We start from the raw sequence: 22,988 nt of genomic DNA, 5'->3' as shown, positions 1-22,988 counted from the left end.
GTCCCATATTTCAATAGCACTTTATGTTCAGTCCATTTGATTCTCTACACTGTGAGAGGCAGAAAAGAGATGAGAAAGCAGGCACAGACAGGCAAAGTAACTTGTCCAACATCAGATGAGTAGTAAAAACTGAAGCCCAGGCCTCCCAACTTTGAGACAAACACAAAGCCTTGACCCTTCCCTATGTTTGCTTTTGCTTCAGTAATGCCCTCATGTAGAATGACAGTCTCCTTTCTTTCTGCCAATCTAAATCAAGGCCCAGATCAAGCTCTACTGTCAACGTAAACCTTCCTCAATGAGGTTAAGTCTCTAAGTTTCCTCTTTTCTGAAATTCAATTGCTGTAACGGTCAATAACTTACAAACTGGTGCCCACCAACAGTCTTGAACTATCAAATTATTTCACATCACTTCATATTAGCTCATATTCTCAATCATAGTCTAAGGCGCTCTCTTATCATAGGGACATCTCATTCTTCTTTCCTATTCCCCAGAGTTCCTAGTACTGTGTTGGGACATAAATGAAAGCATAAAGTTTGTTGTATTAGCCTTTTGAGGAAGAGAGTTATAAGGATACCACTAACTTACCAGCCTGATGTTGTCTTCTGGGCGGAGTAATATAAACATTGCTTGGAGATGCTGTTGGAGATCACCTGGTGAAATTTATAAAACAAAACAAAAATAATTATTCTTCATTGTAATATCGACAGAGAGAATTCTTTCTACCTTACTGACTTGTATAAAAGTAAGTTTTGGTTCACCGAAGGACTCTAATCAGACACAGAAATTGTTTCAGTGTGATTATTGACTTCTTTTTAAATGGAAAGACAAAATAGACAGATTCTATACATTCACTTTTAGTCTACATTGCGGTAACATTTGCTTTGTGCTTGTCCTATGGAAGGGACTCTTGAAGCCAATCTCAGTGCTGTATGAGGAGGATGCTGAGGAGAGTGGCAGGGAGATCTGTGCAGAGGCAGCACGGCTGTGCTTTCAGGCCAGAGCAGGCACCGGTGAACGAGTCCTGCCATTCTTATTTCTGCACCTGTAATCTTCAGCTGCACTAAATCTAAGAAGTTTTTAGATTCCCCCTAGAACAATGTCAACAGTTTAAAATGATTTTCAAATTAGTGGCAGATATTAAAATGAAAGTATTAAATAGAGCAGATCCTAAGGATATATATATATATTCTACAGAATATATTAGGTGTTTTAAAATGGCCAACCACTATTTAAATCCTCACTTGTCCTTGACAGACAGACAGACAATAAGGGAGAGGGAGAGAAGCATCAATTCATGGTTGCAGCACTTTAGTTGTTCACTGACTGCTTCTCATACATGCCCTGACCAGGGGCCCCAGCCAAGCAAGTGACCCCTTGCTCAAACCAGCGACCATGGGATCATGTCAATAATCCCACGCTCAGCTATATGAGCCTGAGCTGAAGCCAGCGACCTTGAGATTTCAAGCCTGGGTCCTCAGCATCCCAGGTCGACACTCTATCCACTGCACCACCACCGGTCAGGCCTCATTTTTTTTCGTATATTCTACAAAACAAAGATATCATTTCTTTGTATTAAACTACTATTGATTTCCTCATATTCTCTATTCTGCACTAGGAAACCTGAGGCTTTAGCTAGTATAAGATAATTCAATATAGTGCTATCGTAAACAAAGGCAATCAGAGAGAAAAAAAACTTTCATTCCTGCCCATCCAGGTCCGGCCCTTCTGTAAGTCTAAAGTGACTGCCACAGCCACTTAATCACCAATGCCAGTGTAACCTAGTCTCACACATTGGTCTTGGAATCTACACACGTAATTTTCTTCCAGGTAACTTCATAGCTGTTAGTTATGAGATAAAATACAAAACGTGCAAGAGTGGAAAAAAACAGGAAGAAAAAAGTAGGTTTGCAAACAGGTGTGTTTGTCTAAAAGGTCAGCAAGTCTGAAAGCCTTTCCTTTTTTTTTTTCCCTTTTCTTCTCTTAAAAAAATAATTCCCCTCCCCCCAATTTTACTGCTAGCTTCTGACCATTTCCATTATTGCAGGATCTTTCAACTTACAAAATTAGGAAAGTTATTGCATTTGGCTGTATCTATTCTACTGTATTTCAAACCCAGACACACAATGTCTCATGCAAGAACCAGTGTGAGCTCATAGCTATAAAACCAAGAGAAATGAAAACATAGTTGAGCACAAAAACTTGTACACAAATGTTCATATTTATACTACCCAAAAAATAAGAACTCAAATTTCTATCAATTGATGAATAAATAAATAAATAAAATGTGGTATGTATTTTCACACACTGGAATATTATTTGGTCATAAAAAGGAATGTAGTACTGATATATACTATAACATGTATGGCCCTATAAAACATGTTAAGGGAAAAAAGCCTGTCTCAAAAGATTGTTTATATGGTTCCATTCATATACAAAATCCAGAATAGGCAAATCTACAGAGACAGAAAGATTACTGGTTGTTTAGGGCTGGGAGAAGGAGTAGGGGACATAAGGAATGGTGGCATTAATAGATACTGTGTTTCTTTTGGGGGTGATAAAAATGTTCTAAAATTAGATTGTGATGATGGTTACATATTTTACTGTGAATATACTAAATTCTGCAACTATACTAAATAGATGACTGAATGAATAATTTAGAAAATGGGTACACTGGGTGAATTATATCTCAAAAAAGCTGTTAAAAAAAACCAGTGTGAGGAGACAAAGTATTTGGTATAAATAGTAAAGAGTGACAAGAATTGTAAATTACAACTGAGTTAGCAGCTGAGGGTTATAAAAACTAAGTTTCCTTTTCTTCTATCATTACAAAGAATCAGGATGGAGAACTTCTGGGGAACTATTTCTGGGAAAATGGTAGCTCTAAGTCCCCATTCCAAGCACTACTGGCCCAAAGATCCAGCTGCATTCTGTGAAGGTCAGACAGGAGTCAGCGAGCGTTCCCCTCTGGTAAGGCTTCTCATTAGATCTAGTATGTGGAAGCTCAGGTTTGTTAGTTGTGAAAAGTAATGCCACGGTTGGCTCAGTGGTAGATTGTTGGCCTGGTGTATGAAAGTCCCAGGTTCGATTCCAGGCCAGGGCACACAGGAGAGGTGCCCATCTGCTTCTCCACCCTTCTCTCTTTACTTTTTCTCTCTCTCTTCCCCTCCTGCAGCCAAGGCTCCATTCGAGCAAAGTTGGCCTGGGTGCTGAGGATGGCTCCATGGCTTCTGCCTCAGGTGCTAGAATGGCTCCGGCCACAATGGATCAATGCCCCAGGTGGGCAGAGCTATGCTCCCTAGTGGGGTTGCCAGGTGGACCCCAGTCAGGCACATGTGAGAGTCAGTCTCTCTGCACCCCTGCTTCTCACTTCAGAAAAAAAAAAGTGAATACTTTCTACTGGGAAACTTCTCCACAGAGACTGAGAGGCAATATATACTATAAGATCCCTCCCTTAGATTTTCTATATATTTCAATGGTAGTAGCTGTTTCAGATTTCAATTTTCTTTTAAAGACTTTTTGCTATTTCCCTTTAAAATGTTAGCAGACATGCACTCATAATAGCACTTCTGATTTCAAAAAAAGTTTTGATGGCCATGGTTGGTTGGCTCAGTGGTAGAGCATCTACCCAGCATGTGTAAGTCCCAGGTTCAATTCCTGGTTGGGGCACACAGGAGAAGCAACCATCTGCTTCTCCACCCCTCCCACCTTCTCTCTCTCTCTCTTCACCCCTCTTCTCTTACAGCTATGGCTCCCAATTGTTTGAGCAATTTGGCCCTGGGTGCTGAGGATGGATTCATGGCCTCCACCTCAGGTGCTGAAATGGCTCTGGTTGCAACGGAGCAACACCCCAGAAGGGCAGAGCATTGCCCCCTACTGGGCTTGCTGGGTGGATCCCTGTAGGAGCACATGCGGGAGTCTCTGTTTCCCTGTCACTTAAAAAAAAAGTGTTGATATTTTAAATGAAGCCCAGATAAGAAATTCTAACTAGTCCAAGAAACATGCCTAAGAAAATAAAATTAGCCTGACCAGTGGTGGCACAGTTGATAGAGAGCTGATCTGAGACACTGAGGTCCCAGGTTCAAAACCTGAGGTCGCCAGCTGGAATGTGAGCCCATCCGGCTTGAGAACAGGTTCACTAGCTTGAGCGTGGGGCTGCGGGCTTGCATGCGACATAATCCCACTGTCATTAGCTTGAGCCCAAATGTCAATGGCCTGAAGCCCAAGTTTGAGAAAGGGGTCACTGGCTTGGTTGGAGCCCTCGGGTCAAGGCAGATATGAGAAGCAATCATTCATATCCCGGAAGAGCCCCCCCCCCAAAAAAAAGAAGCAATCAATGAACAACTAAAGTGACACAACTTCAAGTTGATGTTTCTCATCTCTCTCCCTCTCCCTTCCTGTCTATAGTCTCTCTCTTAAAAAAAAAAAAAAAAAAAAAAAAAAAAAAAATATATATATATATATATATATATATATATATATATATATATATATAAAATAAGCCCTTGATCTACTCTCAATTTTGCCATCTTCCAAGTCACTGTGAGCTCATCCATTAGTTTGTGTTAAATCTGCTTTTCTTTTTAGTATGTGGAAAGCTAAGTGAACAAGGTCAAGTAGAAACCTGGGTGACAGTCAAGTGTGGAAGTCTGATCAAAGAGAAAGGTCAGCCAGGGTTAGGAGCTTTGAAAGCTACGGACCACTTACTACTACATGCCCCAGAGCAATCTGCCTAACATTTTAGTCAGACAAGCTGGATTTAAACCAACAATTTGTCTTCTTTTTATTGTAAGTGATAAATATCCACACCAAACAGAAATACAAAGCTTAGCTGGGTCTACTTCCTCTGTGCATTCAAGTTTGGGGGAAGTGTCCCTCCCCTCTGGTGGTAGGCACTGAAGAGGAAGGTTTTAGAAAGTGTAATCCAAAGCTAATTTTTCAAAAGAGCTTTTTTTCCCGTTACTCTTTTAAAAACTTTCCACGCTGGAGAATTGTGGTAGGAGGATAATACTGTCCAATGAGATGAATTATAATTCTGAGCTGCCACATTTGTAACTAAATGAAGGTCCAAATAAGTAGGACAGCCACTAAAATAGCTGAGATTATCTGGACTGGAGTTAAACACAACTATTGGCTAAATGGGATCCAGTATTTCTGGCTTTCACTTCTGACCTACACACTCAAGGTTTGCAGTCTTCTTTGTTCTCTTCCTAGTAATTTCTATTTATTTTTCTCCTGGAGGTATCCTATCAAAGTGGCACATTTATAACAATAAGCAACCACTTTTTGCATAGCACGGATCAGGATTTCTTTTATTACTGTCCTCAGGTTGACTTATTTTCTCCCCCAAATGATACAAACCACGCTTGCTGTTAGAAGGAAGACAGGCATAGACTGATTGTCATCCTAAACCTAGATCCCTGGTTGGCAAACCGCAGCTCGTGAGCCACATGCGGCTCTTTGGCCCATTGAGTGTGGCTCTTCCACAAAATATCACGTGAGGGCACAAAGCCCAGCTTAGGAGTACCCTAATTAAGTTAATAACAACATACCTACCTATATAGTTTAAGTTTAAAAAATTTGGCTCTCAAAAGAAATTTCAATTGTATTGATATTTGGCTGTTTGACTGAGTTTGCCAACCACTGAATTAGAGATATCCAGTACCTAGAGACCCCTTTCCCTAGACATACTTTCTCTGATGTCTTTTACCTCTATCAGCACATTTGCACCTGACTTTAGAGAAATCCAACATACAGAAATATAAATGTGTACACCACTATTAGTGTATGATATTGTAATTTATAAGAAATACACATTTGGTCTTCATCCTGTTCCTGGCACAGAGCTCCCAAAACCCTTGGAATTTCTGAGGTTGAGAGCAATGACATAACTTAAACAAACAAAAAACTTGGGGTCACTTTATTTATTTATTTATTTATTTTTTAAACTGATTTGAGAGGAGGAAGGGAGGGAGGGGAGAAAAAGGAGGGGAGAGAAAGGGGGAGAGAGAAAGAGAGAGATCAATATGTTGCTCCATCTTTCTATGCCTATGCAATCACTGGCTGAGTCTTGTATGTGCCCCGACTGGGGATCAAACCCGCAACCTTGGTGTATCCACACAACAATCTAACCAACTGAGCGACCTGGCCATGGCATGACCTAACTTTTGGAAAGCACCTAAGGATGGAGGGGATAGGGAAGTGGGGAGGGGTTTGACAGGCTAAAGGCTGACTAGTGATGAATAGCCAATAATTATATCAACCATGCCTATGTTATAAAGCCTCCATAAAAACTCAAAGGACTGGATTTAGAGAGCTTCCAGGTGGGTGAACCTTGGAGATTCGGGGTGACTGGCACATCTGGAGAGAGCTTAGAAGCCTTGTACTCCTTCCCACATACCCTTCCCCATATACACCTCTTCCATCTGGCTATTCTTGAGTCATACACTGTTTTATAAGTTTCTCTGAGTTATGCAAGCTGCTCTAGCAAATTAATTGAACCCAAGAAGGGGGTCATTGGAAACTCCAATACATGGACATTCTGGACTTATGATTGACATATGAAGTGGGGAGTGGGAGTCTTGGGCAACTGAGCCTTTAACCTGTGGGATCTGACACTATCTCCAGGTAGACAGCATCAGAATTCACTTGAGTTTGCAGACATCAGCTGGTGTCTGAGAATTGTTTGGATGTGTGTGTGGGGAAACCCTCATATTGGTATAGGATGCAGAATATTAGCAAGTTGCTAAAAATCAGAGTCTTATATTCATTTCTAGGTGAACTTTGACTTCTTGTTTCTATAAAAGTTCTCTGAGTTAAATTTCCAGTCTTTTTAGTACAAACATAATTAAGAAGTACACTTTAGCAATTAAGAAATGGTATTCAATAATGTGATATAACTCTTCTTATCATGTTTCTTGCTTGAGTTGTTTAGCAAGCTATTCAGAGATTCTATAAAACCATTTACTTATGTTTTTTTCAAGGTGAATGGTACAACACATCCTGCTTTCAATATTTTCTCCTAATGCAAGACAAGAACAAAACAATACCTTTGAAACTAAATCTTTAAATCTTCTTTCAAACAATCCAATGACATTTACATGAGTGTTCAAAACAAGATGAGGGCAGATAGTGTAAGTGCCAGCACCATGTCACACAGCAACTTCCTCATATACTTTGAAAGTTTATAAATAATTTTCCATTTCACCAAAAGTTACAAAAGTTTCCACAGTTTCCCTTAGCAGGCCAAAGCTTACTCTTCATTTGTCAATATGCATAAAAGCTGCTTATAGCATAGCATGGTGTTAGCTATTTTTTAAGCCATAAATGGTTTGAGTCATCTATTTTGTTCTGAAATGCTATCTGTAGTTAACTGCATTGCTTCTAAATGGTCATAGTAAATTCAGCATGAAAGAGATTACAGAAAAGACAGCAGCAACAGCATTAGCATTATCTAATTTTTATATGTATATGTTATTAATGTAATAGCAATAAAAAAGGTTTAATGCATATCAATGAGTACCATCCCTAAAAATTACTAGGGTACCTATTTAGTGTACTAAATATTTTTCTTAAGGAGTGTTTGCCTGCTGTATTTAGAACAGCATGATATGTGGTTAAATACAGTTCTTTTTTTTAAACTTTAATTTATTGGTTATACATAGATTCTAGTGTCCCCCCGAATACCTCCCCCCACCCCCTTGTTCCCCACCACATCGCCCTTGCCCTCCTCCCTGCAACGCCTTCCCCCCGGTTTGTACATTATTTAATTCTTACTGATTAAATAATGTTTTTAAGTACAGAAAGAAGTGAAAAGGCAGATTATTTTTTGTTTCATTGTGATCCCAGATTTAACATTTAAATGAAGATCTCAAGGACCATGACGTATCATTAAATGGGCTTCAACATATTGAAACAATAGTATGATTTGTCTAAATACCAAGGCGAAATCAGAAATACATAATGCTACTGGCCTGTGACTCAGTTTGGAGCCAGAGTCCAAAATTGTACCCCTTATTTACAGTCATGGTTATTAATCAATCTCAGAGAGAATTACTCATATTAGGGTTATTCTGTGAGTCATACCTAAAACAAAACGAAACAGTAAATGCAATCTCTAAATATAATACTTTTCTACAAGAGGTGCAAAAACAGTCATTTCTAACGCTTATACTGCCATTTACAGATTTTTTTGTACACCTTGCAGACACTCAGAAGTGATAGGGGAAGATGCCCAAGGCAAACAGTCTCTAAGTCAGCGGTTCTCAACCTGTGGGTCGTGATCCCAGCGGGGGTCAAACGACCAAAACACAGGGGTCGCCTAAAGCCATCGGAACGCCTAAAGCCATCGGAAATACATATTTTATTTAAAAATGTATTGTATAATAAATATGTATTTCTGATGCCTTTAGGCGACCCCTGTGTTTTGGTCGTTCGACCCCCGCCAGGGTCGCGACCCACAGGTTGAGAACTGCTGCTCTAAGTGGATATTTACACAATGTGAATTAACTGTACCACAGATACCCAGAGAAACTGAACATTTCCTTATGTTATAAAATCAAATAGACATGATATAGCTTCATCATACTTAAAACCTGTAGGACCCCATCCCAAGCCTAAAAGTCATCCCACACTCCTCCCACCCATTCATCCATTATCTTCCTGTTACACAGAATAAATGTTTAGATTACTCCCACCTACCCACAAATAAAGTGTGCAATCCATAGCAGACCATAGAATAATGCAACAAGAAAAGTCCCTTTTTGTGTATTATTATTTAAAAATAAAATACAAACATTAAAACCAAACAAAGATGGAAGAGAATTCAGAGATTTCTCTGTATCTTCCAAAAAGAGGAAGAATGCAGAGAGGCCCTGTTTGTCACATGTGTTAGTACACACAGCACCCTCCGTAGGTGTGCGGGTGGCAGCAGCTCCCTTCTGGAATGTAGGCCATGCTCTCATCAAAGTGAGACAGAGGCACTATGTCCTCTTTGATGATGTGATGTTCCATGTCCATCTTCAGCAGTGGGTGCTGATTATCGGGAAAGGCCATAGAGAAGAGGGCTTTGGGATTACACACAAATTTGTAGACATTTCTCTCTCCAGCCACCTTTTGCATGATTCCTTTCTCATAATAGCAGAGTGAACGGCTAAGTTTATCATAGTTTATAGCCAGCCTGTTTTTCTGAATGCCCCAACACCGTGCCACCTCTTCAGGCTCAATCAGTTTAAATTCCATGCCTTGCCCTGTCCAGGCAATGAAGTGAGAATCTGAGGGGTCGTCCAGAAGAGCTACCAAAAATAGCCTTCAGCTCTGTATGTGGGTCCTTCCTGATACATTCTTGGCTCTTGTCTGATGTCACCATCGAATTTTTCTGCAACATAGGTGTCATCATAAAATTGCCTGGGGCCCTTTTCAAACATAGTCTTCTGTTCTGCTGGGATGAGCCAGGAAGCCTTTTTGCTTCGTGTAAATTGAGCGGCAGGTAGGCACTTCTGAATCATATGTAAAATCTCTGAGTTCCTGTTTAATCATGAGGAGGGGGAAGCTTTGGCCAGGGCACCACCAATCATGGTATTGTGTTCATACACTGGGTCGTGGTACTCCTGCTTAAAGCCTTGAGGTAGAAAGGTCATGCTGGGCTCAGACAGCGGCCATTGCTACATAGGATGTCCTTCCCTTGGCATTGTCAGACAAGGAGGAAAGGAATTACAGGGTTCAGAAAGCTGGTGGCAAAATCTATGGTCCATGGGGTATCTGCTGTCTTGCATGGGCTGTGATGGAGAGAGGTGAGCTGGGAAGGCACGGTCAGGTTTTGGAGTGTGAGCTGAGTTTGGAGATGCATGATATATTGGGGACACTGGAGTGCTGGATAGGGCTGGGGGGTTGGAGGCCTCATTACCACTTGTGGCTTCTGATCATAGGCACTGACATTGTATAGGCCCTTTTCTCCATAGATAAATTTAAAGGGCTGTTCTTGACTGCAGGCAGAGCTTAGTTCTGAACAGGAACTGTGGGGTTCTTTCTTGACTTTCAGTGGTAGGCCATGCAAAGCCAAACTTTAAGCCTGATAGTCTAGCACAAACTGCTCATCACTGTCAGGGATCTGAGCTTCTGCAAGCCACATTTCCTGTAATTGACTTAGATCTTGAAAGAGTTCTTCTGAATCATGAGCTAGATCTCTGTTAATGAATTTTCTTTTCCTGACATTTGTTCGTTTCTCCCATGCTGATTATTGGTGATCTCATAAGGCATTGCTGGTCATAAACCCATCCATTCTGCTGTTCTTCGCAAATCTCAGCTCAGTGTTTTATATTTTAAGCATTTAGCTGGAGATTTCCTTGGGATATGGACTTCTCTAGCCAGCCTTTTAGAACACAAACAAAGAAACCAAGAACGCAATGGATTATATTGAACTTTACCTGCATGTTTGTTGCGTCTGTGGCTGATTCTTGGTGTGGATGAGCCATTTCCCCGTGGCAGAAAAAGGGCAGCACCTTTGACAGTTAGAAAACTCTCGCTAATGCTACAAAAAGAAAAAAGAAAACAGGTAAGTCAAAAGAAAATAAATTATTTAAGAATGAAAATCAAAGACTAAAAAGGAGACACACTTTGGGATTCTTCTCTCTTCTAAAGTGCTAAATCCACAGGATGAAGTAAAAATAAAGTAAAAAAGACCACAGTTACTTATACAGTCCTGTCTACTCTAGACAATTTTTATGAAACAAAACTTAATATATTCTATATGCATTACATGGCAGCTATTAAGAGTGAATACCGTGGAAACAAAAACTAAAGGAAAAGGTTTTGGAACCAAAGTACTTGGGTTTGAATCCTGGCTCTGCTTCTTTTCACTGAGTGAATTTTGTGGGCCTAAATTCCCTTATCCATAAAACAGGGAAAATAAAATGAGGTGGTTGTGAAGAGTCAATAAGCAAATAGCTTCTTGGCAAAGGGTGCAAGATATGACTTGTAGATGATGTTATACTGAGTTATACACTTGAAACCTATATAGTTTGGCGAACCATGTCATCCCAATAAAGTAAAAAAAAGAAAAAGAACTGGTTCGAAACCCTGGGCTTGCCTGGTCAAGGAACATATGGGAGTTGATGCTTCCAGCTCCTCCCCTCTGTCTCCCTCTGTCTCTCTCTGTCTCTCTCTGTCCCTCTCTGTCTCCTCTCTAAAATGAATAAATAAAAAAAAAAGAAAAGAAAAAGAAAAAAAAAGAATATAGCTTGTTAAGAGTGGTGGCTTTAGTAAATATGTTATTATGATTAGATCTATGGTTATCAATCATGGTATTTCAATGGTGTCCTAATCAGACGTGAATGTTACTAATACTAAATCCAAAATTTGCAAAAAAATCTGTTTGAAATACACAGCACACTAAAGAGTTAATCAGAATTTTACTTTCACCAACTTGCATTCCTACACAGAGAAGCAGTGAAAAGGAAGCGTGTCTAACCCATGGAGTTTGCCTCTGTGTTAACTTCATCTTTCATGTGAATGACAGCTCAAAAGAAGTGCAGAATTACTCCTCAGGATGGAAGCTGTTCAAAATACAATTGCTGGCCCTGGCCGGTTGGCTCAGTGGTAGAGTGTTGGCCTGGCGTGCAGAAGTCCTGGGTTTGATTCCCGGCCAGGGCACACAGGAGAAGTGCCCATTTGCTTCTCCACCCCTTCCCCTCTCCTTCCTCTCTGTCTCTCTCTTCCCCTCCCGCAGCCGAGGCTCCATTGGAGCAAAGATGGCCCGGGCGCTGGGGATGGCTCCTTGGCCTCTGCCCCAGGCGCTAGAGTGGCTCTGGTCGCAACAGAGCGATGCCCCGAGGGGCAGAGCGTCGCCCCTGGTGAGCGTGCCGGGTGGATCCCAGTCGGGCGCATGCGGGAGTCTGTCTGACTGTCTCTCCCCGTTTCCAGCTTCAGAAAAATACAAAAAAAAAAAAAAATACAATTGCTAGTGGATAGCCACAGAAAACAGAAAATATACCTAAATCACTTCTTATCAACAGAATCTGAAAAGGATCGTTTTTATTTTTTTGTTTTTGTTTAAGTTTAGTACCCATCTGATACCATACATAGTGATTATTTATTGACTATAACAGACAGAGAGAGGGACAGACAGGCAGGAAGGGAGAGAGATGTGAAGCACCAATTCTTCGTTGTGGCACCTTAGTTGTGCATTGATTGCTTTCTCATATGTGCCTTAACTACTACAGCAGACCAAGTTACTCCTTGCTCAAGCCAGCAACCTCAGGGTTTCAAACCTGGGTCCTTCATGTCCCAGTCCGACGCTCTATTCCACTGCACCACTGCCTGGTCAGGCAAGGATCGAACCTTTAAATCACTAATGGTAAGATTTAGAAACACATAATGGAGGGTTCCAAATTTGCTGGTAAGTATATATGCTATTCAGGGTTAGCTAATGTATTGCACATTACACTGCCTACTCAACATTTCCACTTAGAAAACGAATTGGTAACTCAAATTTATACTGTCAAAGCTAATCTTAAGCCTCCTGTAAACCTGATTACTAGTCTCACCCACCCAAGTTGTTTAGGCCAAATATATAACAGTCATCATTGGTTTACCTTTGGTTTACCTTTTCTCGGATCTATACATATATATATACATATATATATATACATACATATATATATATACACACACACACACTCCATCAGAAAAACCTATGAGCTTTACTTGAATCTACCCACTTAATTCCATTACCATTCTAACAATGAATGGTCCGTGGAACGATCATTTTTTTACTTAGTCTACTGTAAAAAAGAGTTTTTAAAAAAAAACTTTTATTATAGAAAATGTCAACCATGTACAAAATCAGATGGAATAGTATTAAATGAACCCCCACGTTCTCATATATTTCAGCTTTAATTTATGGCCAACCTTGTTTCTTTTATATTCTCCTTATCTGTGAAGTGAAACTAATCCCAGACACTGTATCAGCATAAAGCCTCTTAACTGGTCTGTTTGCAACCACTTCTGCCCTCTACTTTCTGTTAACCAAAGAGTAACCAGAGTGATTTTTAAAATATACAAATCCGTATGTAGATCTATATAAATTTATAGGTATATACCATACAATGTCACTTTCCTGGTTAAAATATTCCAATGGCTTCACTTTATACTTATAAATAAAAGCCGAAGTCTTTAGTTTGCTTGGACTTCAAAGGCCCTGTAACATCGGATAAATGACTTCTCTGATCTTGTTTTATCTCCCCCTCCCCTTTTTTTAGTGAGAGTGACAGAGTCAGAGAGTGACTGAGAAAGGGACAGACAGGGACAGACAGACAGGAAAGCAGAGAGATGAGAGGCATCAATTTTTCATTGTAGTACCTTAATTGTTCATTGATTGCTTTCTCATATGTGCCTTGATGGGGGGGGGGGCTCCAGCTGAGCCAGTGACCCCTTGCTCAAGCCAGCGACCTTAGGTTCAAGCTAGAGACCATGGGGTCATGTTGTGATCCCACACTCAAGCCAGCGATCCGGCACTCAAGCTGGTGACTTCGGGGTTATGAACCTGGCTCCTCTGCGTCCTAGGCTGACACTCCAGCCACTGAGTCACTGCCTGGTCAGGCCCCTTTTGTTAGCTATGATTTAGTTGTACTGCCCTCTGTTTTTTCTATATTTCAGGCCCCTTCCTAGGGCCTTTGTGCTTTTTGTTTTCTACTTGGGACACATTTTTCCTAGCTTGTCACTAAGTCATAGCTCCAGCATCTTCATCTTCCTCTCCCCCATCACAATGATACTCTATCCTGTTCTGTTTTGTTTCCTTCAGGGTGTTTATCATACACTAATATTATATTTATTCATTGTAGAGTTGATTGAGGTTATCTCCCTATAATAGAACATACGCTCCACAAAGAGCCAGGATTTTATTTTGTTCAACAATGTATCTTCAACATTGGAAATAATGCTAAGTACTATTAGGTGTTCAGTATATGTTTGACGGGTGAATTAATTCATCCCATGGTTTCTTCCACACTGTTATAACTGTCCTATCAATGAAGCAGAAATTGTATCTTAAAACAAGAAAACAGAAATTGTGTAGTCTCGCATGTAAAAGATAATTGCTACAGAGCTCAATATATATAGCAGATTAATGGGCTATAAAATAAAAGTGTTTGATAATAAACTGGCAAATGAAATTAAATTACCTCTATAAAGCTATTGACTCAATTTTATCTTTTAATCGAGTGGCACAAAGCTGACATACTTTTGAGTTTACTTGCTAACTAGATTGGAACATGTCTTCTAAAAACAAATGTGAATCCACAGATACCACTTTAAAATTTGCATGCTGGCTGGGAGGGGCCGCCTTTATTGTGTTTTGTTTTCATCTTTAAATAAAGCATTGCGCTCCTGTGGTCTGTTGCACAAGTCTTGTCTCTTGTTACATTCGTGGTATGCACATGTCACCCTGCTGCGGGTCACTCATATTACGGGAACAACCTGAAACAAAATGTCTGAGTGACAGGATGAGTGGGGTACACCACAGACAGGAAATGAAATTCACACTTCTGCCAACACAGCAACTGTCTGCTTTAGTAAATGAAAATATTTTCAAAATAAAGACTATGCTCTGGCCAGTTGGCTCAGCGATAGACCACTGGCCTGGTGTGTGTTGATGTCCCGGGTTCAATTCCCTGTCAGGGCACACAGGAGAAGTGACTGTTTCTCCACCCCTCCCTTTCGTCCTTCGCTTTTTCTCTCTCTGCCTCCTACAGCCATGCCTTGACTGGTTCCAGAGCATTGGCCCTGGATGCTGAGGATGGCTCCATGGAGCCTCCACCTCAGGTGTTTAAAATAGCTCAGCTGTTAGCATGGCCCAGATGGGCAGAGCATCGGCCCTACACTGGGGGTTGCTGGGAGGATCCCAGTCGAGGTGCATGTGAGAGTCTATCTCCCCTCTTCTCATTTGGAAAAGAAGAATGAATGAATGAATGAATGAGTAAATAAAAATAAAGACTAAATAATCTACCTATTACCAGACAAAGTTACAACTGTGGGCACTTTGGTTTCCTGTAAACAAAGCAGTCTCTACATCTATAAAGAAGTAGATTTGTTATGAGCTTAAGACAACGAAGTATACTTTAGTCATTCTTTTTGTGAGACAGAAGTAATTTCTTTGATAAACACTAGTTTAAGAACTAACTTCCTAGTTTTTGGAGTTCGGTAATATTGTTCTTAGATTAATTTGTTGCTTATGCTTTAAAGCATATCTAAGTGTATTCTTTAAAATGTATGTAGTGCTTTCACAAAGAGAGGGGTAGGCGGGGGACAAGCACCCTTTGTTTAACTCAGAGCTAGCTGGCAAAGTTATGATCATAAAAAAAAGAATAGAAGTCAAACTTATATATGGCATAAGGGAAAAGATGCCTTTCACTTTACATAAATCTCAATAAACTTTTCTGATAGAACAAAATACACAGCAGCTTTAGCTGGGTATAGTACAGGACCCCAGAGTCCTGGCAGACACACTCTAGATGGTACAATTTTCTTTATTTTGTAACCCCAGATTATGACTCCCCAGTTCTCACAAAAGTGGCATATATTGTTGGTCACAAGGAATGGAAGTGTGGCTGATTACAAAAATCCCTTATCATTATGGATAAAAAGTTAAAGCTCTATAAATGCTATCAAAGATGTGATGACAGCACAGGGGCATGTAAGTAAAAAATAAAATTTGCAACCCCACCAGAGTTTAGGTGGATCAATTTCAACTTGAAAATTAAATGCTTCATTTGCATATGAAGAAAATTATATACAAATTTAATCACATGTACTTTGGTGTAAGGTAAAAAGCCTAGTATATCTTGCTAGAATATTAAGAGATTAATATATGTAAATATTATTCTTTCTGAAAGAGCTGCCTGACTATATATGGAGTTATTCTCTAATTATAAATTTAGAAAGGCAGGAGAAAACTTTTACACATTTCCTTTATTGACCAGTTCTGTAGATTCTGGTTCAGAAACAGGAGTTCTCCTGTAAGTTCTTTGGAACCATCCATATATGATTGCAAATGTCTAAGTCAGCGGTTCTCAACCTGTGGGTTGCGACCCTGGCGGGGGTCGAACGACCAAAACACAGGGGCTGCCTAAAGCCATCGGAAATCCATCGGACCCACAGGTTGAGAACCGCTGGTCTAAGTTAAACACAAATGCAGAAGGACTTAAACCCCTATATTAAGAAAAAGAAAAAAAATGAATATTACTACTCTCGATCTAAAAGTTGAGAGTAATTAGTTCCTTGATAAGACAATGACACAGGGTCATAATTTCTCATCTTTATCAAAATACAGCTGAAGAACATCTATTCCTCTCTTGCCATAAGATCATTTACTCAACAAGAAACATATCCACTGTTAGATATATGAAATGAGTAATAACAGCTAACTTAACTAGGTGCTAGGCACTGAGCTAAGCACTTTACATTATTTCAATTAATTTTCACAACAGTCCTATGAAGCAGGTATTTTTTTTTACCCCAAACTTACAAGCGATTGAGGGGCTCAGAGATTGTAAGTTATTTGTCCAAGATCATACATACAGCTAGTAATTCTTAGTGCAAGGATTCAAACCAAGGTTTGACTTGAAAGTTTGTAGTATTACTTTGCTGTTCTAGTTTCATGATATAGTTTTATGGAAGTTGAAATACAATGTCTCCCTACAGAGCTTTTCAACAGAATTTAAAAATAGAGCAGAGAGTGCCCTGGCCGGTTGGCTCAGTGGTAGAGCGTCGGCCTGGCGTGCAGGAGTCTCGGGTTTGATTCCCGGCCAGGGCACAGAGGAGAAGCGCCCATCTGCTTCTCCAACCTTCCCCCTCTCCTTCTTCTCTGTCTCTCTCTTCCCCTCCCGCAGCCAAGGCTCCATTGGAGCAAAGTTGGCCCAGGTGCTGGGGATGGCTCTATGGCCTCTGCCTCAGGCGCTAAAGTGGCTCTGGTTGCAACAGAGCAGCGCCCCGGATGGGTGGAGCATCGCCTCCTGGTGGGCATGCGGGGTGGATCCTGGTTGGGCACATGCAGGAGTCTGTCTGACTGCCTCCCCGTTTCCAACTTCAGAAAAATACAAAAAAAAAAAAAAAAATAGGGCAGAGTAGTGAGAGAAGAGAGCTGAAATCCATACAGATCTCAACCCTTTTCATTCCTTTTTTGTTCCCTCTAACAGGGCTGTGAACAGAAAGACTATATTGAGGGGAATGAAGAACATCTGGCTGAGAGATGAATCTACATGGGCTAGACAGTAGAGAAAAGAACTATAACTTCTGTTAGGAGCAATAGTAGCATTTTATTCTCAAAAATGGTAGAAAGAGGCCCTGGCCAGTTGGGTCAGTGGTAAAGCATTGGTCTGGCGTGTGGATGTCCTGGGTTTGATTCCTGGTCAGGGCACACAGGAGAAGCGACCATCTGCTTCCCCACCCATCCCCTTCCTTCCTTCCTCTCTCTTTATCCCCCCCCCCTTCCCATAGCCATGGCTGGACTGGTTTGAGTGTGTTGGCCCCAGGGCACCAAGGATGGCTCCATGCAGCCTCTGCCTCAGGTGCTGAAAATAGCTCGGTTGTGAGCATGGCCTCAGATGGGCAGAGCATCAGCCCTAGATGGGGATTGCTGGGTGATTCCGGTCGGGACATATGTGGGAGTCTGCCTCTACCTCCATTCTTCTTACTTGGAAAAGAAGGAAAAAAAAATGGAAGAAGGAGTACTCTGCTTTAAATAAATATAGGGAAGCACTCTGTGCCAATCCCTCCCAATCAAAATCACTTCCTAAAGCATGAAATTTGTTAATTGGCAGTTTCTTCTCAGGCAAAGTGTAGAAAAAAAGGTCAATTAAGGGAAGAAAATATTTAACTATTCTGACACTGGAACAATCTTTGAGAAATGTGGCCAGGGTGATCATCCATGACCAGCAGGCAGGCCAAGGAAGCAAAACAAAGCAACAACACAACTGGCCAAACTGCTAAATACCAGCTGGATAGACATTCTTCTGTTTTACATGCAACACACAAGAAGAAATGGATTATTTACTGTGGGAAATCAAATTTCAGAAAGTAGGTATAATACTTTTGTTTCAACAGTGAAATGAAAGTAGATTTTAATGTTTATAATGTTTGTAATGCCAAACTCTTGAGTTTATTTGGTATTTCCGTCTGAAGCCAGAATTTAAAGTAAATTATTAAGCAATACTGATCACATACAATTTAATTGCACAAGGTGAATTGGTTGGCATTTATGTAAGGTGAATTGGTTGGCATTTATGTAAGGTGAATTGGTTGGCATTTATGTAAATTTCAAATACATATAATCTAAACTATTATAGTTTTGTTTTGAAGAATATTCATCAAGGGGAAACTTTCAAATTCAGGGGAAACTTTCAAATTCATTCTACCCTCCAAACATTTCCCCATTCCTGATAAGCTTTCTCTGCTTATTTAGTTGTTTAATTTTCAGATTAAAGGCACTAAGGAAGCTTCTGCCAACCTCACTAGGTGGAAAGAAGGTCATGTCCTCACTTTGTGTGACCATTAACAGACAAAAGAGGAATTTCATAATAAAAAGCTTCAGATATCACATCTGAGACCAAAGGACTACAGAACTATCAATACTAGTGCCTACGGCAAAGGTCTGGCTAAGTCCAACAATACAGGAAGGAAAAAGTCATCGTGCCTTGATATATGAAACATAGCTGCAGAAGTCAAAAGTGCACTACCAGATAATAAGAAAAGTATGAGTCTGTAATCCTAAAGAAACTTAGATTACAATGGGAGACAATTCAAACCCAAATGATGCAGATACTGTTATCTGTAATTAAACAAACCCCCACACCTCCAAGATACCTGGCCATACGTTCAAGTGACAATATTAGAATGGCAACTGTTACCTGGAACCCTCTTCCCCAGGGCACAAACTCCTGGATACATGCCTATGAATCCAGGCAGAATTGTCTCTTGACCAGCTGACAAGTAGAGGCTGGGATGCATTAGTAGATCAATGACTGGCAAGGTAGAGAAGAGCTTAGGACTTCAGCTCTTACTCATTAACTTGAACCACAGACTATTTTAGTTTCAGCTAATCTTCCACGTAAACCTGATGCACAATACCCAGAACAACTACCCTCAGATGCAGCTACACTGATCACAAAGATCAGGGGATACTTTATCATTTCATATTCATTTTGAAACATCTCCTAATTTTTGTGAGCAGTATATTTGTTTTTCTCCTTTCCTACAATATTAGAAAGAAAAAAAAAAGGTCTGTTTGTTCAAGGCTGAAGTACAAATTTCATCAGAATGAATCTCTCCTGGTCTTTTCCCTATAGACCATAAATGGGAAGTAAAACAAACTTTTTGTTCATTTTGAATGTTCCCTTACTAATAAGATCTTATAAACTACATATATGTATTCAAGCATGTTTTGCCTCAAACATGTGCATTTTAGGAATGTTCAGAAAGAAGCATAATCTAGGATCATAATTTTTACCAATGGCCACACAATTCAACCTTTCAATTTCTACAGACGAGGACACATCTGAGTTGAATTTACTGTTTCAGCTGTCTAGCAATAGATCTCTTCTTCTAAATCTTATCCTAGTCACCTTTTGGGGAACTGCCCCTAAATAAATGTACATGATTTTGGTGGCTTCCAACTTTGGAACTACAAGGGGCCTTGGAGGAAGCTGGTATATGGTTTAGGTCTGTCCAGTTGGAAACTCTCCTCTGAATCTTAAGTACCCAAAGGAGTAGGAAAAGTGGGGGATAGTCACATTCACAGTGGGGAGAATGGCAAAGTATAGACCAGTCTGCCCTGCTCCCTGGCTTTCTTTAATGCCTTTGAACCCTGCCTGTTCTCTAAGCTTGGCCTGTTAGCCTCCTGTCTATTAGGTGAGCTCTGATATCCTGCTAACAAATATTTTGCTTAAGATAGTTAAAATTTACTTCTGAGCTTGCAACAGAGAATCTGATACATCAACTGAAATTTAGAGAATTTAATTCCTTGCCCCATGTTGCATAGCTTGTAGTGGAGCTTAGACTCGGCCCCATGTCATCTATCCCTTTATTCTGAATCAGCTGTTACTACAATAGGACATATCGCTAATAATTTGAAGCACCCAATGGTTAAAAACACATCTGGTCAGTTCATCTAAAGAGAACAAAGGCAGGATTTCACTGCAAAGCCTGGTGTGATGTTTGTTCTATTTTTCACAGCATCCTGAGGACTAAATTTTGGTCTGAGTGGGGAAAGATTTAGACATATTCCCACAAGGCAAATACTCTCATACTGTTTCCTTAAGTTGCTTTTTTGTTTCTTTAATAAGTCTGTTTGATATTAAACATTGCTTTAAAAAATATCAAAAACTAGATGCCAAAGCAAAAAGTTAAGAAGACCATGGGCCTAGAGAGTAGGGCAGAAACACCTCTCTGGGAGAAGTCAGTGCCTGCCCAGTCCTCGGCTCCTCTTCCATCTTCTCCAAGAGCAACGTTTCCTTCTGATGTTGTCTGGACACACATCCACCTGATCTCCTTTCAGGAATTTAAGGTTTTTGGCTTTTGATTTGGGTTTTAAAAATACTACCAAATAATGAAAGGTCAGCACTAGAGGGCCCTCAGGGAGGCTCTAGACCAGGGCTCCTACTATATAGCAGGTGGGCCTAGTTCAGCACATTTCGTGAGAACAGCACAGATGTAAAATCATTTTAATTTCTGAATACCCATGAAAAGGGCACACACACTCCTGATCCTCCAGAACTTGTACCAGCAGCCTGGACCCAAAGCATTTTTGAGTTTGGCCTAGACTCTCAGGGTGCAAACCTTCTGATACCACTGCTGCCTTCTTCTAGTCTCTGCCCCTTTGCAGCTGCCCCAGCAAGCCTCAGCCTTGTCACTAGCAGCCACCTCAAAATACCCCATTCACCTCTCCCCCTAAAAACAACCTACCGTTCCCCCTCTCTCCCACGAAAAAACTAGGTGCCCATGAATGGACTTGGTCTCAGGTAACTTGCAAACACAACTGATGCTGGTCCTCCTGGTGAGTGACAGTGGTGGGAGTGTTTTCAAGAAGGTCCTCCTCCAAAGAGAGGAGGAATTGCCTCAGCCCAAAGGAGCCTATTTTCTTTACAGGCTGAATTAACACAGCTTCTCAGTCCTGGCGCCCTAAATTCTAGACTTAAATACTTTTATTTCAAAAATATAAAACTTAAAAGTTGTTTGGACCAAAACATAAATGACCTGAACAGTTCTTTCTGAGCATTTAAAATGCTGGATGTATTGGTTACCAAGATACAAGACTAATATGATTTGGCACCTGATTTAAAATAGTTGGTTGGAATAAACAAAACAAAAGCAGATTAACTCAGAAAAACCGTTCAGCATTTGAAAAATCATTTTGTTTGCATGATTCAACAAACGCCTTTCCAGGTATTTGAAACACACCTGCAAAAGGAATGCAAGTTGGGCTTTTAAGTACTTGGCCAAAATGTCAAACCCTGCTTTCAAACCATTCCTCCTTTACCCTTATGCAAAACTACTTGTGGCACTCATGTTAATGTCTCTTCTTTGTTGCTGTCATCTTCTGACATCCTTGTCACTTTTTTTTTCATTTTTATTTATTGATCTTAAAGAGAGAGAGAGAGAGAGAGAGAGAGAGAGAAACATTGATGTGCTTGTTCCACTTATTTATGTATTCATCGGTTGATTCTTGTGTATGCCTTGACTGGGATCCTTGGTCTAGAACAGTGGTCTAGCAACCTTGGTCTAGAACAGTGGTTCTCAACCTTTCTAATGCCGTGACCCCGCAATACAGTTCCTCATGTTGCGGTGACCCCAAACCAAAAAAGAATTTTGGTGGCTACTTCATAACTGTAATTTTGCTACAGTTATGATTTGGAATGTAAATACCTGATATGCATTATGTATTTTCCGATGGCGTTAGGTGACCCCACTGGGGTCGCGACCCACAGGTTGAGAACCGCTGGTCTAGAAGGACAACATTTGAACCGACTGAGCTACCCAGCCATGGCTTCTCACTATCATTTATTACCCCCTTTTAAGGTGAAAGGAGGAGAGATACTGAGACAGACTCTCACATGTACCTCAGCCAGGATCCACTTAGCACCCCTGTATGGGGATCAATGCTCCAGTACCGAGCTATTTTTAGTGCCTGAGGCTGATACAATCCAACGGAACTATCCTTAGTGCCTGGGGCCACGCTCTAAGCCAGGGATAGTCAACCTTTTTATACCTACTGTCCACTTTTGTATCTCTGTTAGTAGTAAGATTTTCTAACCACTCACCAGTTCCACAGTAATGGTGATTTATAAAGTAAGGAAGTAACTTTACTTTATAAAATTTATAAAGCAGAGTTACAGAAAGTTAAAGCATATAATAATATCATAATTAATACCGAGTACTTTATGTCGGATTTTCACTAAGTTTGGCAGAATAAATCTTTATAAAACAACTTACTATAGTTAAATCTATTTTTTTATTTATACTTTGGTTTCTCCGCTACCGCCCACCATGAAAGCTGGAACACCCACTACTGGGCAGTAGGGACTAGGTTGACTACCACTGCTCTAACCAATTGAGTCACTAGCTGTGGGAAGGGAAGAGGGCCAGAGGTGGGAGAAGGAGATGGTCGCCTCTCCTGTGTGCCCTGACTGGGAATAGAACCCAGGACATCCATACGCCAGGCCAAGGCTCTACCCACTGAACCACTGGCCAGGGCCTATTTCCCCTTTTCTTGATCAATCTTCTCTTTCACTCTCATTCCTAATATAATCGTGTGTGTGTGTGTGTGTGTATGTGTGTGTGTGTGTGTGTGTGTGACAGAGAGAGAGAGAGAGAGAGAGAGACAGATAGGAAGGGAGAGAGATGAGAAGCATCAATTCTTTGTTGTGGCACTTTAGTTGTTCATTGATTGCTTTCTCATATTTGCCTTGACCCGGGGCTACAGCAGACTGAGTGATCCCTTGCT

At 40.6% G+C, this 22,988-nt stretch overlaps 1 protein-coding gene and 1 pseudogene across 2 annotated transcripts in view; both read right to left on the bottom strand.

The window, feature by feature from the left end:
* SSH2 (slingshot protein phosphatase 2) overlaps positions 1 to 22,988 on the bottom strand; it is a 286,303-nt gene that overhangs the window by 66,533 nt on the left and 196,782 nt on the right. For both annotated transcript variants that reach the window (XM_066263132.1, XM_066263131.1), the window contains 2 exons: positions 10,423 to 10,526; positions 587 to 651 (listed from right to left, as the gene is read on the bottom strand). In XM_066263132.1, coding sequence (XP_066119229.1) covers positions 587 to 651; positions 10,423 to 10,526 — 169 coding nt within the window. The remainder of the gene's footprint in view (positions 1 to 586; positions 652 to 10,422; positions 10,527 to 22,988) is intronic.
* LOC136324889 (ETS translocation variant 1 pseudogene) lies at positions 8,888 to 10,255 on the bottom strand (annotated as a pseudogene).

This window comes from Saccopteryx bilineata, chromosome 2 (assembly GCF_036850765.1).
Source record: "Saccopteryx bilineata isolate mSacBil1 chromosome 2, mSacBil1_pri_phased_curated, whole genome shotgun sequence".
NCBI classification, from domain to species: domain Eukaryota; kingdom Metazoa; phylum Chordata; class Mammalia; order Chiroptera; family Emballonuridae; genus Saccopteryx; species Saccopteryx bilineata.
The sequence above is the reverse complement of the archived record's forward strand: the minus strand, read 5'-3'. Positions and strand labels throughout refer to the sequence as shown.